Source organism: Carassius carassius, chromosome 4 (assembly GCF_963082965.1).
Source record: "Carassius carassius chromosome 4, fCarCar2.1, whole genome shotgun sequence".
In the NCBI taxonomy this organism is placed as follows: domain Eukaryota; kingdom Metazoa; phylum Chordata; class Actinopteri; order Cypriniformes; family Cyprinidae; genus Carassius; species Carassius carassius.
In genome coordinates this window covers 28,010,777-28,028,894 of record NC_081758.1, presented here as the reverse complement: position 1 = coordinate 28,028,894, position 18,118 = coordinate 28,010,777, and the positions used below count along the sequence as shown (strand labels likewise).

Here is an 18,118-nt window from a genome sequence, read left to right as displayed (position 1 = left end):
GTATCACACTGGTATCACAGCATTCCAGAACTACAAGGTCCATGCGGCAGCATACAGACTTGTCAGAAGGACTTTCACAGAAACCCGCGCAAACTCCGAACATACTGTATCATACTGAGTCACTGCTTAGCTTAATTGAAATCATCCTGGCTATCACAATGGGAAAATGTACCTTTAACGATCTATGGCTCGAAGACGGTGCGTTTAGTAGCTGGCTCAAGCCGTCGCTAACAATCGGTATCAAGCATCCAAACACAAAACGCGGAAAAGCTGAACTAAGTAGCTGGTTACTCGCGCGCTGTGTTCGGTGTGGAGAGATAGCCGTGTATCACGGACAGCCCCTCCTGCACATGAACAAACAAATACTAATTGCAGTTTTGAACAAACAAAAGGATGTGAAAGAGCCCAATTCAGTACCACGGTGTTCAGGGCTCACGCAGAGAAAGGCGTCTCAAAACGCTTGTACACCGAATTTGCTTCTTTTTGCTCTTGTGCCGACAAATACATACAAAATATGTCAAAATACCCGCCTTGGAAAGTATGCTCGAAAAAACTTTTTTTTTTTAGTTATTTGTCAGATATTTCTTAAGTGAAAGTAAACAGTTGAGGAAAAAGATGCATTTATCGTCTCTTAAAGTGACCGCGCCTAATTTAGCTACTAGCTGCTGTAATGTTAATCCAAGAAAATGAAAGAAAAATCACTCACTGCTCTTGACTGCATTACTTTGTAGTTTTAACAAGAATTTATGCACAGTCAAACCAAAAATTATCCAGACTCCAGATATAATTTTTGATATACATATTTTACTAGTAGGTACAGGACACTAATACATTTATGTAAGTGAGTATAAGCAAACTGTGACATATTATACCCAAAGAATTTTCATACAGTGAACTACTAGTGAAATAGATATACATGTTTTATCTATCTATCTATCTATATATAAAATTGGGAACAAAAAATATTCAGCACCTTATAAAGCACCATGCATTGCTTATGTTTTTTTTTCTGAATTGCTAATGCAACCTTTTCACACCACAGTCTGAACAAAATGAAGCATTGCTTGGTAATTGGTCAACAAAGTATTGATAGTTGTGTAATGTGACGAGTGGGGCGGGGCCGAGAGACGTGGGAACAGGAGCGAGGCCGGTGGAGTGATTGGAAATGAGCGACACCTGCTTGACCCACCGGTCTCGAGTCCCACGGAGGAGATGGAAGGATATAAAACTGGACCGACGAGGCCTCGGTTTTAGTTTGTGTTTTGCTTTTTATTTGTGCGCGTTAGTCGTCCGTGAGGGGCTGGCACGCTGTTTTGTATTTCTTTTGTCAATATTAAATCTTATTTGATTGTCTGCCGGTTCCCGCCTCCTTTTTCCCGATGATTATGGAGTTTTAGCGTTACATTGGTGTCGAAACCCGGGAGAAGGAGGGACGCGCTGCTGAAGATCCCTCGCCGCTGTGGTGAATCCGCGGTGCCATCGAGCAGGCGAGGGAGTGTGCCACAATGGGCGCTCGAGGCGGTGGGCTGGAGTGAGTTGCCGGGGACGGGCGAGCTCGCTGCCGGCCGCCCGTGATGTGGAGGGGCGGCTGCAGTCCGTGAGAGAACCGAGGAGTCTGCGCCGTTCCCCGGGGGGCCTGAGCCTGCTGCCTCCGTGAAGGAATCCGGAGGAGCAGGGAACGGGGGACTGGGGCCGAGCGGCAGCGTGTCTGGGAACAGGAAATTATTTATTTATTTATTTTTTCTCCTCTCTCTCGTCTCTGTCGCTCCTCATCCTTCCATCTCTTTTTCTCTCGCCTCGTCTGTCCTACCCCCTGGATCCCATGAGCGGTCCCCCCGGGGGGGGGGTGTTATGGGAGTAGAGCGCAGTCTCGAGGGTACACCCCGGCCTGCGACGGGTGATGGGGGTATGTGACGATTGGGGCAGGGCCGAGAGACGTGGGAACAGGAGCGAGGCGACACCTGCTCGACCCACCGGTCTCGAGTCCCACGGAGGAGATAGAGGGATATAAAACCGGAGCGACGACAGTGAAGGACGAGAGAGGACCAGGCCTGGGTTGAGCAGGTGTCACTCATTTCCAATCACTCCACCGGCCTCGCTCTGTTCCCACGTCTCTCTGCCCCGCCCCACTCATCACATGTAAATATTGTCATAATAACAGTTGTCTGTAGTTTTGATTGATTGTAATCCATTACGTACATTTCTATCAAAGTTATGACATTATCAAGACATTTGTTCTGACAGAGTTTAACTCTAAATTATTGTCATATTTTATAACCATTTTAGAAGCAAAAGCAAATAAACTGTAATAATGTGAGAAATGTTCAAGGTGTCTGAATACATTTTGGTTTGATTGTATATTTAATATTTACATTGAAGACTATCCAGTGCTATTTTACATTTAATTATTCAGTTTCTGTACCTGGACACCTACAAACTTGAAAAAAATTTAAACATTGTGTAAATAGCAAAAATAAATAAAAATGAACGAACATACAAATTAAACAATTTCAAACAGGGCCCACTCGTACAACCTTCAGCGGGGCCTCGCAAAGCCCAGCTATGGCCCTGCCTGTGGGTGTTGAATACTGTGACCAAACACCAATAACACTTGTTACTTTGGAAAGTAATGCCATAAAATAATTGTTAATTTACAATGTTACTTTACAATGTTACAATTGTTAAGTGTTCCTGTGTTCTTGATACACAAGAAAAAGAAGGTGAAGGCTTCAGTTTCTTAATCTTAAGAAATAATAGAATAACTCTTTAAATAATAAAACTTGTTACTTTCAATGAAAGTCAATAATAAAAAAAAGTCTTTTGAAAGGAATTTTAATGGCTGAAGTTATTTATCGTAATTCGTGTAGGTCATAAATTCAAATCCTAATAGTCATAAAAAGGTCTTAAAAAGTCTTAAATTTGACTGATTAAACCCTGCAGAAACCCTGTCCTGTCTCCGGGGGTACCTTCTTCTTATCGAATTTTGAAGGCTGCATAGATGCCTTTGATATCCCACAATCCCGTGCGTCCATTCTGTGATGGTTGAGCTAAAAAATAAAGATGGCATCTGAAAGTTGCGTTTGGTAGTCAGTTTGTTTTGTAATGTATATTTCTGACTAATTTTTTGCACTTTTGATGTTATTTCTAGTGAGAAATCAGTATTATAGTAATTAAATATTAGTTTAGCTATCACAAAAACTTGTTCTGTTTTGTGGTAGATCATTAAACCATTACGCTGCCTCAGAAGCCTGTTCGATATCAGTTTCATGAGGCAAAGTCATTGCCTTGTCCGGCAGCAAGTCAGCTAAGTTTCCAGATGCAGCCTAAATATGAGCACTGCAAGTTTCAAAGCCAGGTGCTGCGCTGCTTTGTTTACTGTGGTTAAGGGGGAATTTTCATGGCGAAAAGTGCCACCTGCTGGCAGAAAATGAATTAGCATTTTTCAATAAGCCCTTCTGCTCTTTGTTTAGACCAGGGGTGCCCAAACTCGGTCCAGGAGGGCAGGTGACATGCAAATATAACATTATAAGTAATGGTTAAATGATTACAGAAATTTTATTCATTTTAAGGGTTTATAGTCTTGTTGAACATTATTTATTCTTTGAAATGAGTTGGCAGCAGAAATCAAAGGAAAGATGAATTATCTTTTCAGTAAATGAGTAAACTTAAGTGAATTTTTTTTATAACTCATGCATTTAAATTATATTATGCCTTAAAGTTCTGCATAATTAAGGGCATGACCACTTGACAGATGGATCGCCCCTGCTGTCACTGCTGTCGAGCTAGGTGGGTGTGGTTTCAGCAACCAGCTCCCTCCTTTTTGCCCATTTTCAATTATCGGGGAGTGACACACTGCCAAGATGGCGACGGCCCGTTCTGCGCACTTTGTGCTTCAAATACGATCTTCAGAGATCTATGGGTGACCTCACAGACAGGTCACTGTGAGGGGGGTGAATTTTTTTTTTTTACTCATGCATTTAAATTATATTAAACCTTAAATTTCTGCATAATTAGGGGGGTGGCCACTTGAGTGACAGGTGGATTGCCGCTGCCGTCAAGCTAGGTGGACATGGCTTCAGCAATCTCCCCCCTTTTTGCCAATTTTCTATTATCCGGGAGTGACCTGCTGCCAGGATGGTGACGGCCCATTCCGCTTATTTTGTGCTTCAAATACGCTCTTCCGAAATCTAAGGGTGACGTCACGGAGACTATGTCCATGTTTTTATACATTCTATGGTCTCAACAATCACCTCACGCATGCCCTGTTGTACAGCACTGTCCGCTCTACCTCAAAAAAATTGCCTGCACGCGAGCCCTCCTGACGACGAAAATTACATAATGCAGACGGTGTGCGAACATGGATGGCCAAAGTTTACTTTGGCCTTTACAATGGCCACCGTGTGCACATGACCCTTGAGTAAGGATGGCTGAAGCAAAACAGTCGTTCCGAAGCTTTGCGAGATCCCGAAGCGCAGATGTGTCGAAACACTGATCCGAAGCGTGATTCGAAACACCCATGTCACGTGACTATGACCAAACGAAGCCTCGAAGTGTTTCACTAATTGTTTCATCAGGTGTGGTCCGCCGAATCAGCGTTTGATTGGAACGGTCGGGAACAGACCACACAATCGCACATCTGTATAAAAGTGAAATAAACGCATTTTGACCTCGTGGGTTTTTGTGAGAGGAGTTTGACTTTGAGATAGCGGATTTTTGGTGATATAGTGACATAGTGCGATTTGATTAGTTATAGGCAATTTAGACTTAAATTTAAATTTACACAACACATTGACTGAGAGGCTAGAGACAGACAGAGTATACATATAGTGACACATTAATAGATACATAGATATAAATATATATAGACAGCTAGATTAATAGATAGATACATATATAGATAGATTACAGATACATATATAAATACATATATTATAGATAGATACATATATAGATAGATTATAGATACATATATAAATACATATATTATAGATAGATACATATATAGATAGATTACAGATACATATATAAATACATATATTATAGATAGATACATATATAGATAGATTACAGATACATATATAAATACATATATTATAGATAGATACATATATAGATAGATTACAGATACATATATAAATACATATATTATAGATAGATACATATATAGATACATAGATTATAGATACATATCTAGATACATAGATCGATTCATATATAGATAGATAGATTTGGATAGATAGATAAAATGGAAGCTCCCCAGAAGAGATGCCGTACATCTGTGGTGTGGGAGCAGTTCCATTTAGAAACCCCAAATAAAGTGAGATGTGTGTATTGTGATCGGCAGCTAGCCTACTGCAACAATACATCATCCATGATGCGCCATTTGAGGAGCACTCATCCTGCCATTTTGCAGGGTGCAGAGGATGGCATTCCCCCTGTACCTAGGCCTGCTACTGACACTGCTGGGCCATCTAAGCAAGGTATGCATTGTTTGGGATATAATTATAATTGAAATATAATTACAACCTTTTGGGACACTGTTTATAAAGTTTATAAGTTATATAAAGCACTGATTATAAACACTGGAAGGTTTCCAAATAATGAACCAGTAGGCTATACTTTTAATAGATGTGCACTAATTGAAGCTGTATTTTTCCAATGTATTTGTCTGAAAGTATGTTTTGTCTTCTCTTTTAAAAGTCAGACAGAGGGAATTGGATGAGGCTCTTATAAACATGGTGGTGAAGGATCTGCAGCCCTTCACCATCGTGGACGATGAGGGATTCAGGGCATTTGTGAACAAGCTTGATCCAAGCTATGTCCTCCCATCCCGGAAGGTGCTTAAAATAATGGTCAGCGAAAAGTACAACAAAGCCAAGGAGAAGACAATGGAGGACCTACAAAAGCCCAAATTTGTTAGCCTTACAGCTGACATGTGGTCCTCCATTAATATGGATGGATATCTTGGTGTGACTTGCCATTACATAACACCAGAGGCAAAAATGGCAACTGTTGTACTGGGTGTAAGGAGGTTTTACCAAACCCACACAGCCCAGCATCTCATGGAGGCTAAAGCCTTGCTAATGGCTGAGTGGGGAATAACCTCCAAAGTTCAGTGCATGGTGACTGACAATGCATCTAACATGATCCTAAGTGCCCAGCTACTCCACCTTCGCCATGTCCCATGTTTTGCTCATACTTTAAATTTGATTGTGAAAAAGGCACTAGATCAAACCCCAGTCATCAATGAAATACGCCAGAAGGCCAGAAAGATAGTGGGGTTGTTCAGATCCAGCTGCAAAGCAAAGGACAAGCTTGTGGAGATGCAGAGCTTGATGGGAAGACCAACTCTGAAACTGATACAGGAGGTTGACACGAGATGGAACAGCACATTTGACATGCTACAGCGCTTGTATGACCAACGTGAACCAGTGGCTGCTGCACTTTACAACTTAAACAATGATACTGCTCCCCTGACAAGTATTGATTATGACATTATTCAACAATCATTGTCAATACTGCAACCATTCAAACTCGCAACAACAGAGATGTCAGAGGAAAAGAGAGTGTCTGCTTCAAAGCTTATACCACTGTACAGGATGTTGCAGCACAAGCTTGCACAGAAAAAAGGAAATGCAACGCAGGAATCAACTGTTCAATTAGATAGGCCACAATGACCATACTACCCATGTGATTGGCCATAACTGTCATATTATTGTCATTATTATAAATATGTGTTTCTCCTGTTTTGGCTCATAGGCTCACATCTGCAAGAAGGTCTGCACTCCAGATGTGGAGGTTATGAGAGTTTTAGAGCCTTGACACTGGCTACACGGCTGGACCCAAGGTTCAAAAATGTGGCATTTGGAAATGCTGCCAAAGCCCAGGAAGCTGAAAAGCATATCACACTGGAGTGTGCTTCACTGATGCGTTCAAACACAAATCCTGGTGAGCAGTTTCAGTCTGTGTTATGTTATGTAATCTGAATCATGTAATATAATATATCCTTCATATATGCCGTCAGTTTAGGATTTGTTACTAATTGCTGTTTTCATTTTTATTCAGACCCAGACATGTCAACATCACACCCATCATCATCATCATCACCATCACCATCAACATCAACACCAGTAGAAACACAGGACAGTTTATGGGAACTTTTTGATACTCGCATCCATCAAACCAAGATGATACACAATGCTACAGCTGATGCCACAGTGGAAGTGAAAAAATACATCAACGATGCGTATTTGCCCAGAACTCATGATCCACTAACTTACTGGAAAGAGAGAGCAGTAATCTTTCCTCATTTGTATGTCCTTGCAAAAAAATATCTTTGTATGCCAGCAACAAGTGTCCCTTGTGAGAGGATTTTTTCAAAGGCTGGAGAAATTATCTGTAAAAAAAGAAGTAAGCTAAGTCCTTCCACAGCAGATAAATTAATATTTTTGAATAAAAATCTCTAAAAAAGTGAGACATTGTGGCTTGATTTCTTTTATTAATATTCATTTTTCATGACCAAAATAACATTATGCACAGTGAGGAGCCTATAGGTTACAAGCTTCACATATTAGAACATTATAATAATAAAAAAACAACACATTTTTTTAATGGCTCGTCAAGGTTGTTTCAGATCAACACCTGCAAGTGACCACTAGGTGTCACCGTTGAGACGGGTGTCGGATTGATTCAAAGCCTCGAAACAATATGGCACATTTGGTTCAACTGTTTCATTGGTTCACGAGGCCTCGATTTTGCCATCACTACCCTTGAGTCTATGAGACCATAGGGTGTCCCATTCGTCATTTTAGCGTTCAAAGGGGGTGCTCGCGAGTGCCTCCTTTGCAGCCGTTATCGCCTTTGATCTGCACTTCTGCTGAGTCCGCAGCAGACTTCTACCCGACAGTCATAGCGGCATTACGTCATGAAAGTGCAGCCTCAGAGGAAGACCGCGAGGGTTTAAAGCCTATCTTTCAAGTTGAAGATCCCTGTGAATGAACGTGTAGATAAATAGTGTAGGAATTCGACTTGCGTGAAGAAATTAATCATAATGTGCATTAAAACAGTTTTTTAAAAGAAATTGTGAGTAAAATTACTTCCGTTGTGAAAAACGCTCTGATCGGAAGTGACGCAACGGCCGGTAAACATCGTCTCTTCGTAATGGAGTCAGACCGTGAAGAGGTTGCAGTAGGGATAAATGTCAACTCTTACGATGGGCCATTGCCGTATAATTACGAGCCGCCTAGGCTAGAGAGGGGTCAGGCAGAGTTAAGGGGAAGGGTAAATGGACAGAGGAGAGAGCGAGTTGTGGTGTGAGGAGAATCGGTTGAGAATTGGGCAGGTGTCTTGGTGAGTGACCACAGGCTAAAGCCAATTGTGGCTAACGTCTCCATGTTTAACACATTGCAGTATCTTTAATAATTCATATTTAGCAATATTGCTGTCGACTTTGTTGTTTTTCAAGCATCCATGTAGATTGTCACCATTTATGCCAGCAACATGTGTCTTAAAATAATTAATTTAGATCCCAGATTTTAAATGAATGTTGTAGGATGTAGGCTATAGCTTACATATGTGACGGTCAGCTAGTCTGGATAGGGATAGAAATTCTGTGCATTTCTACACAACAGTTTATCGTGAAATTTTGTAGAAACTGCTAGCTGATTTTTAATCAGTAACTGCTTTTAGACCTAGGTGTCCGCATGTTCTGCTTCTGCAGATGTCAAGCGTTTGGGCGTATATCTAAACAACATAACCGGACAGCTGGAATTCCGAACTTAGTCGGCTGTTATACTACTCACCTTAGTATTTCCGACGGACATTATGTAAATGAGCTCACATGTACTGTGGAGTACGTGTATGAAAGCGGTTAGTCTTCCGGCTAGGACGGGAATATGCGGTTCATGTAAATACAGTCATTGTAACAAGGATCTTTTATTGTCATGTGAAGGGATACTGGTTGTAAGGCATGCAGATAAATGCATCTAATTGACAGCCTATACTGTACAGGGGGTGTGTCTTTTTACAGTGCATATTTACCCATGCATATAAGTTTTAGGAAGTAAGTAGTCTACATGTCGTTTCTTACAAGGTCTTACACCAACCATTAGAGCTACAAGGAGGGAAGGAGAGTGAGTTTATCTTAGCACATTTGTTTAACAGGTGCTTGTGTGGTAGATGTGAGGCTATGCCATCAGCAGTGGAGTGTGCTGTAGGGAGGTCGACGCCTATTGGTCCCTTGTCCAAAACCTAGATCCCCCAGAAGACATTACCTGCCTCACACTCCATGCAGGGTTTGAAGCATCCTGTCTGAATCCTTTTGTGCTGCAGATAGCATACATGAACTCCAGACAGGAGCATGGCCCTCTTCAAGCCAGCAGACCAGAGTAGGTTTTGAGCAAAAATTATTTCACACTGCAATTCAAAGAAACGGCTTTTCTACACCAAAATAGTAAATCCTGTTAAGCAGGTTTTTAAACTCAGTGGTTTCCATATACTTCCTATAAAAAAAAAGTGTGAAAAAAAGTGAGAACACCAACACAACACCAAACACTACACAACACTACACAACACCAAAAAACAACTTTGGTGTTGTGTAGTACAGTAGAATATCAGCCAACAGGACATGCAATATTTACCATTGGAATTGTTTACTATGAAAACATGGTATGATCAAAATGTAATTATGTCCCAATCTACACCACAGGCAGTTCCGATACACAGCATACAGGCAGGTTGTCCGCTGGGCGTACGGAATAATAGGCGGGAACATTAGGAAAGCCATACCTTCATGTGTTGTGTCAGCAATAAGGAGGCAGTTTGCAGAGGAGGGACAAACATAAAAAGGTTTCCAGTGGCCCCGCTTGGAAGACGATTAATAAATACATAGTGAAACAAACTGTACTGGTAAAATTGATCTTTTATTACATGTTAAAACGTGAGTGTCGTGCGAGATGGAGGCTGACTGCCTCATCCTTGGCAACCTTCTGGACGGAAGAGGTGAGGGGGGGCGGTGCAGCAGAGGACAAGACGGCACTGCTTTCTTGTAGGGCCTGTGGTGACTTGCAGTATTCCTCTACCAGAGAGACCATAAGATTTGTTGCGTATCCTTGAGGAGAGAAATGTTTAGAAAACATTTAGTAACATGGATGACTCGCATAAAGATAGATTCACACAAAAAAGATATTGAAAAACTAAGTGAAACTACTAACCGTAAGATGGTTTCTCCTTGATGGGGTGGACTACCCAGCCACCTTTCTGAAACCGTGGGTAGCGAACAGCGTAGCGTACCTCACCCTCACTAGTTCGCGCTACATCTCTGTTGCCATTACTATTGAAATGTAGGGCTGCCAAGAGAAGTCTCTACGAGATAAGTAGATAGAACATTAGGTCTCCAAAGCTAACCCAATGCAGTGAAATGTTTTCAGTTCAAATGGGTATAAGACAATGACTCATCTTTGCAATTATTTTTTTGCAAACAATATGTAATGCTGTTATCAATCTATAACATTTTGGTCTGCTATACAAGACTGCATTAGTTTTTAGACATATTCATTCTGTCATAATTTCCTGAAATTGAAAAAAAAAAAAACACTAATTTTATTAGTATCGATACTTTTAAGTGATAACACTACCTGCTGTACATCCCAAGAAAAGAAAAGCCAATGTGTTTGGGAGCAAAGTGCAGAATAAGGGAATGGTAGGCCTCCAGGGAGAATGTCTAACGCTGAGGTGACAATTGTCGAATATCCTTTACCAGTGCTTTCCTGGCAGCTACACTCTCCAGTTTAGTGGCTGCTGGTGATCCTGAATAAAACGTATTCTGTCATATAATCTCTTGCATTTCATAACACAAGTAATTATTAGTACACATGGGGTTACGTATTGATAAAACCAAACTAAAATTTACAAGCACTGAAAAAAGTTTAGACTCAAAACATTTGACATCTTTTAACATAGGCTATTATGTTGTACCTGGTTCCAGCCACTCCTTGTTTCTTGCCTCTCCTTCCAACGGTGGATGTGCGCAGCTGGTAAATGCTGGAGAGCTGTGTTCATGTATGTCCTGTACATGATTTATCATACTCTGCCATTTTGCCTGCATCTCATCTGGATCTCCTGTAGGGGTGGAAGCTGCGGTCCAGTAGAGATGGTTGATAATGGCAGGCCTCCACAGCTTCAGATCCTCACAGTCCCTCTCTTTTGCAGCAGCATCCAGTGCTTTCTGTACACCTGTTCCAGAGCAGACAAACAGAGCAGAGCAAATTAATTATTAGGAAAGTGAATTTAACTACAAAAACAAGTCTGTTATATAGAACTACCAACATCACAATACATACTTTTCCCAATATGCCAGACGTCAAAGAAATGCTTTGTTCCTTCTGAACACATTTTCTCACGTACCCACTTAGCCACCTAAAACACAAATTGATTTTATAGAATTTATTTTGAGTGATACTGTGCCTGTCAATGCTGTTCAGCTTTAGATCTCTCCTAGCATCATTACCTGCCGATTTCTGTCTGTTATCAGAGCAGACACTTGCATGTCTTGGTCCATCAGGAACTGCATACTCCGCTTTAGACCCTCTAGCTCACACCAAGAGCTGCTTGGGACTTCTGAGCTCTGTAAAACCAACTGATTATTACTGAACAGTAACTGTAATATCAGTAACTAAATCAGACACAAGATTTCTGTGTGACATCAACTTACTTGGACAAGCTGAACATCCAAAACTTTGTTAATTCGATCCTCAATCAAGGAGTAGCTACCATACTTGGCACAGTGTCCAGGAGAATCTGATCTAAGAACGTCAAAAACAGTTACATTTATAGGTTAATGCAAAAACACATTGACCTGTTCTAAATCAGTTCTGGCTCAGGGTCCATTGTAGAGATGTCTCCATCTCCATCAGGATCTGAAGTGGCAGTTGCACCTGCCCCGTCTTTGCTGGCAGCACTCTCTCCCAAAATCTGAAAACAGACCGAGATCACAACTTTGAACTCTAAAAAATGTAGTCCTTTCATGAAAATCCCCCATTCATGCATTATTTAAAAGACTGTTAATCTTTTCAAAATCTTTTTAAAGTACGTTAGTCCCGAGCTGCATTCCCTCGCATGTGCCTTGTTGATACCAGCTTCGATTAGTCAAAGAAAACCAAGGCAAATCCGATTTAACTAAGAAAACTAATATTGTAAAGAATTACTTGGATGCGTTTTGGAGACGGTGAAAAGTGCGCGCTCTTTCTTTCAGTCAAACATGTGCCCTGTCACAAGGGCAGCAGTTCATCTACATTACTCACCGATCAAATAAGACTTTGGCGGGACAAAAAAAATCAATTTGGCGGGCGCTAAAACAAGTTAAATGCAGGAAAATTCAATGCGTGAATTTAACCGAGTAGTAATATGCGAATGCGACCACATAAAATTGTAATTAAAAAAAATAACATTTTCTGGAACCCTGTCTTAATAGCTCAAAAAAATAAGTGACAGGAGGCTCATGTGCAGCCTCACGGGGTGTAACAAGAGTAAGCTGACGGCAGCTAGGCGGGCTTTCGTGCCATGCCAAGACTAATCCATTATAACGTTAAGAAAAATACATTTGCAGAAATTACATGCAGAGCTACATTTCGATGCAACAATTTGTATATGGTATTATAAGACTTACTGTGCAAAGCTCCCGTTTTCGACGCGCAGATTCTCTGCTAGTGCTAACATTAACGTTAGACTCTTCACTCCCACCAGATTTTGCAGGTGGACTTGCATGCACCGATGGCACAGCTCCATTTGCCAGCCTAACCCACTCTTTTCGTCGAAATCCCATGCGAAATTCCATAAGATCTCCTTGGTTGTAGCTGTCCGGTGTGAAGTGTTTTTCACATACCACCGTGTGTCTTGTCAACGAGGAGGCAGCGAAATTGCTTCTCTTTGCCTGGACGAAACATATCCAAGCACGGAAATCTTTGCGTTTCTTGTTTGGAAATCGGTGGACCCGATGGCCAGACAAGTTGGAGTTGTTGCATCCAAAACAAACACAAGAATTCACCATTGTGACAACTCAAACCTACTATAACTATAATAACGATAACGACAATCTCTATTTTCTGTTTCCACCTCTCAGACTACGTAAACCCACACTGAGAACCAGGGCTGCAGCGCCTATGTTTGCCTGTCGTTACGTCATATGACGCGTTCTCTGGGAAAGGCGTTTTTTTGGCGCGTAGCTTAGAATAGGCACTTTTTTTTCTTAATTTCTGCCCGTGGGTGTTGTAAAACATGTATTCTTATGTACGTCTTTTTAAATTTACATTTTCATACAATATTCTGTATAAATTAAGTTATAAAATTATATTGAAAGATGGCCTTTAAGGTGCCATTTGGGACGGGGAGTTTCATAGCCTACATTTCAGTGTCTGTGCAAACGAAGGATAAGTAAATGTAGCTACGTTTTGTAGAACCACAATTGTATGTAAATTACGTATACAAATTCTCATGAGATCACATTGGAAATGTGCTAGGCTAAATAAACAACCTTGCCTAAACCATATGGTGTTTATTAGGCTAATATTACCATTACTAAGTTACTTGTGGAATTACAGTGTAACCATTAGTTTAATGGTATATGGACATTTTGTTTTAGGTCATTTGTTATATATTTGTTTTGTATCTGTGTAAAAATTCTTTTTCGGGATGATACGACACATGTAATCTGATCTCTGCCTATGACTTTTTTAATATATATATATATAATTAGAATGTTGTCTGTTGGATTGATTAACTAACCTGATTACAAACACATTTTCACACTTTTGAATGATTTTTTAATGCATCTTCGCATAGTTTCCCGGCCCCTTATAGTCTACAACAAAATAGTGAATTCTTCTCTAGCCTCCATATTTTTAAAGGAAATATCTGGAACAAAGTTTATACAAATGACGAACTGAGAGTTGCCGTCTTTAAGTGTGGAAGAGAAACTCTGAGCAATAGCGTTTCCCTCTGAGTTGAAGCGTTGCCTCAATTTTATTGCTGCAGCCGGATATCCAGCGCGTCCGGACCTGCAGACGTGCGATAATCAACGGTGTCTCCCGACGTGTGGAGAGAGGGCGGTCTGTGCACAGCGTCATATGAAGAGCTTAACTATAAATTTAAGAACGCCACTTACAGCCTTACAAATTGGTTGCTTTATTCGTGCACATGGCTCAAACTGAGATGTTGGAGTTTGGCGTGGAGCAGGGACAGACGCTGCAAGTCTTTATGCGGCACTGCCAGACCATGAAGCGTCAGGAGACACGACTGCGCCTGGCCACTGCGGTGCTGCTTGCAACGTTCTTCGCGACTTTAGTGTGGCTTCAGTATCCCCGTCAAAATAATACGGTAAAATACAGAGCAAAATTCTTTGATTTTGACCTCTAAACTTACAGAATTATTAATTGATTTTAACAGTCACACTATCAAACGCTATCATTCAGATTCATTAACTATAATAATTAAATATTATATAATTAGCCACATATTTAAAAGGGGAAGAATTGAAAACTCTCTCTGTTTTTCTCTGCATCTCAGGAGGCATTTTCAATTGCCCATCAAAAGGACTTGAAAACGGAAGAATCACCACTAGGACACTCTGTTCATCTTGAACGTAGGTTCAGTAAGTGGTAAATTAGTCAAAAATAACTTAATATATTCATTTTACTATCAAAAGAGTAATAATGCCTCACAATATATACATAAGACCCCCTGCATTTATTAAAGCTAGGCTATGTGTCTTCAGAAATACTGTATGAACATTTTTGTGACCTATAGGGTCAAATTACAGAGTGAATTTATCTTTTGACTTATTCTCTCTCTCTTAAAACAGCTGTAAGACACACTGATGCTTGTTCCGAACAACATCCCATTGAGTGGGTGGATGTGAGTGATGGCTATGACTCGCAGAATTTCAAGCTGGAAAACCAAACAGTCCTGTACATCTTCACAAAGGGCCTCTACTTGATCAATCTGAGGATCTCTTACCGTATAGCCCATGGTCAGTGTAAGCCTAGTACAGAGCATTTGTCTTTAGTGGTCATTGTCACACAGCAACATAGAAACTATGAAATAGAGAGAGAGATTATAAGTGCTAAAGAGTCTATGATTTGTAGAGATTATTGGCTGCAGTCAATCACGTTGAATCGAGCAATCATGTTAGAAGCTGGCACTAGTCTGAGGGTGAGAATTAACAAGGAAAGTTGTAAGTTTGTCAGCTGGGTTAAAAACAGTCATTTGGATGTCTCATCTCTAGTGTTGGCTGCTTTTTAACATTAATTTTACTACCTGGCATTACTGCACATTTGAGATTTTTTTGAAACCGCATTAAGCAGGTGTTTAATTGATTAATGACTTATTATTTGTGTGCTTAATGATACGCAAATGTTTAGCCACTTTAATTGGTTTATATTTTCATGTTTAATGAGAGGTTAACTCTAATTTATTATGCTAAAATTTTTATTAAATAACATGACTACACATGTACTATCCACAAAAGAAGCAGATTTTAAATATAGTTAATAATTAAGTGTTCTTCCGACAGTCAACAGCAAAATGTTGGTAGCATGTGAAATCATGTGTTTTATGTTAAAACTTTATTAATATGCATTTACGAACGGATTCATTAAGAGTTGCTCATCATTTGATTTTTAAAAAAAATCAGTGGGAACTAAGCTGGAACCCTTCCTGTTTTACGCTAAGCTAAACTAAATGTCTGCATTTCAGAATGTAACATGTTTTTGTGGTTCACTCATAAATCTGCAATTCAAAAATGTATTTACAAATATTTGTGTCAAAGCTTCGATTTATAAAGTCACTGTCATACACAATGATTTAAAGTTATACCTATATACAACAATGCAAAAACAATACAGGATACAAGAAACACCTTGTATATAGTGTAGTTCAGCTTGCTGTAGTTTGCTCGTGATTCTCAGTGTGTGTCTCCTTGATAACTGGATCAGGAAACATGCTGCATTTTCTCTGTACTGCATGAATAAAGAGCTTGTAGTAAGAGTCTTTGTCTCTGCTTTTATTCACTGAAGATGTTCTGACAGGCTGTTTAGCATTGAACAAAGGCAGTAAGTGGTCTATTTGCAGGCCAAACCCTGTTTGGAATAGTGATTTTGTGATACAGAATAAAACCAGATTGCTTCCAGTGATCCTGAAAAGTGAAAAGATGAAATTTATTATATGTGCCAGAAAAAAATACTAACCACATACTGTGGGGGGTTAAATATAAGTAAATATGAATGACTTCTGCACATGAAAGATAATGCGGAGTGAAAGTCCACAGTTCATCTAGCACACTGCCCAGGGAAAGAACCTATTCTTAAACATTGTGGTATCTGTGTTTGACACCTTTCAAGCTTCCGGTAGGTTTTTACCACTCAACAGACTTGGGTTTGTGGAATAAATTCCTAAGCCTCCTGTCAATATATGGTGATATTGAAATTGTATACTGCATGCAGATTGATAAGTGTCAGCATAATGACCAAGATGAGCATAGTATTGGATTCCAAAACAAAGAAATTAATTACTTAATGCACATTCCAATAAAACTGAAATCATTACATGAATGCATTTGAGATTCAGTGGCAAGAATAAGTTTAAAATATTTAGATTTCTGTGGTGTGATTTTCACCCAAATCAGTAATAGTAAACCAATGTAAAGCAACTATACAAATATTTGTATAAATCACAAGATGCGCCTCCAGTAGATTAGCTGGCAAGTGGAAAAATGGTGCTTAATCAGTTTATTTTTAACAGTTTATTTTTTACAGGGTTTATATTTGGAACCTTTGCATAACATTGTTTGACATCCCTTATATCACCTAATTATCTTTATTTCAGTCAGGTTCTCACTTACACCTTCAACTGTAATACTGCATTGCATACAGCAATGAAAAAAAAGACATAAAAACTTGTCATTTGTTTTGAGATTGAGACAAGGTCACTTATAGTCAAATGATTGAAATTCATCAAGCGACTATTTGTACAGATGATCAGATGTTCTTCCTTTGGAGCTCAAGATGCTCTTTAAATCTTTTTTTTAATTATGCTAGAGAACATGATTATCAGGTCTGACACAAACTGGAGTTCATGCAGCTCAAGTGCAGCTTTTATTAAACCAAACAAAATAATAAAAACCTATTCAGTTTATCAATCTATCAATAATTTATATCATCACGCTAATAATTCAATTTCTAATTTGTAATTCATTTGTAAAGTTTTGAATTACATGAGAAAACCGCAAAACATAAGCAGTTTCACAATTAGTCTCAGATAAATGTTCTGCATTGACATCTATTCAATATTGTCTCGCGGCTTTTTTCTTTCGTGAGGGTGTTTGGCGTCACGGTATCTTTGTTTCCAGGCGGAATGTTAAAGAACGCGTCACACACGTCTACCGAAAATCCTGTAGAATTCAACCAATCCCAATCCGATAACAACTTCGACATTCCTGAAGTGTTTCCACTTTTGTGTCCCATATGAATCAGACCTTTAGTCAACGGTCCGTGGGCGTGCCGTCTGAGAGGCTGAGACTACATTCAGTATAATCACATGAAGAGAAAGTTCAGTGATAATACTGCACTAGAATTGGTCAAGTGTCTTGCTCAAATGAACAGAAATACATAGATGAGTCAGGGAAATCTGTGACGCAATTTACCAGTCTGAGACTGATATTTTTTGAGACCGATTGCAAAATGTGGATCACAATGCTGCCAGCTGAAATTCTCAGTCCCAAGGAAAGAACATTTACGTCAACATGGCTGCAGGAACAGACATAGAAATTGTATGCTGCATATAACCATATAACAACAACTACCTTGCAACTTCCTACGGGGTTTACTGATATTAAGCAACAGCTGATGCAGCTGCATAACATGAAGCAATCACTGAATGAATGACAACGAACACACTCCACCTCTTAGACATCAACAGCATTCAATGCTCGGCACTGCGCACTGTAACAAATATCAATCGGAGTATAAATTAAACCAATATTTTTTTTTCACAACAACCTCTTATTTAACAAACATCCCAATTGCAAAATAAATCATCTTATTGTGAATTCATTGCTTTCAACAACCAT

The 18,118-nt window shown here is 39.8% G+C and overlaps 1 protein-coding gene and 2 long non-coding RNA genes across 3 annotated transcripts; 1 reads left to right on the top strand and 2 right to left on the bottom strand.

The window, feature by feature from the left end:
* Positions 1-9,901: 9,901 nt before the first annotated feature.
* LOC132130825 (uncharacterized) lies at positions 9,902-10,270 on the bottom strand. The gene is made up of 2 exons (XR_009428786.1): positions 10,212-10,270; positions 9,902-10,108 (listed from the first exon to the last, which is right to left on the bottom strand). It is a non-coding gene; the product is annotated as an uncharacterized LOC132130825 (long non-coding RNA).
* Positions 10,271-11,031: 761 nt separating this feature from the next.
* LOC132130820 (uncharacterized) lies at positions 11,032-11,846 on the bottom strand. The gene is made up of 3 exons (XR_009428784.1): positions 11,711-11,846; positions 11,340-11,623; positions 11,032-11,232 (listed from the first exon to the last, which is right to left on the bottom strand). It is a non-coding gene; the product is annotated as an uncharacterized LOC132130820 (long non-coding RNA).
* A 2,083-nt stretch (positions 11,847-13,929) lies between these two features.
* LOC132130809 (uncharacterized) lies at positions 13,930-15,867 on the top strand. The gene is made up of 3 exons (XM_059542628.1): positions 13,930-14,370; positions 14,560-14,635; positions 14,855-15,867. The coding sequence occupies exons 1-3, from the start codon at positions 14,191-14,193 to the stop codon at positions 15,292-15,294; spliced, it is 696 nt and encodes a 231-aa protein (XP_059398611.1). The 5' UTR covers positions 13,930-14,190; the 3' UTR covers positions 15,295-15,867.
* The last annotated feature ends 2,251 nt before the right edge of the window (positions 15,868-18,118 follow it).

Bases quoted from the DNA above. Each gene is read 5' to 3' on its own strand.
- LOC132130809 (XM_059542628.1), top strand. From the start codon at position 14,191: ATGGCTCAAACTGAGATGTTGGAGTTTGGCGTGGAGCAGGGACAGACG. The intron at 14,371-14,559 runs GTAAAATACAGA...TCTGCATCTCAG, and splicing joins ATCCCCGTCAAAATAATACG to GAGGCATTTTCAATTGCCCA. The intron at 14,636-14,854 runs GTAGGTTCAGTA...CTCTTAAAACAG, and splicing joins ACACTCTGTTCATCTTGAAC to CTGTAAGACACACTGATGCT.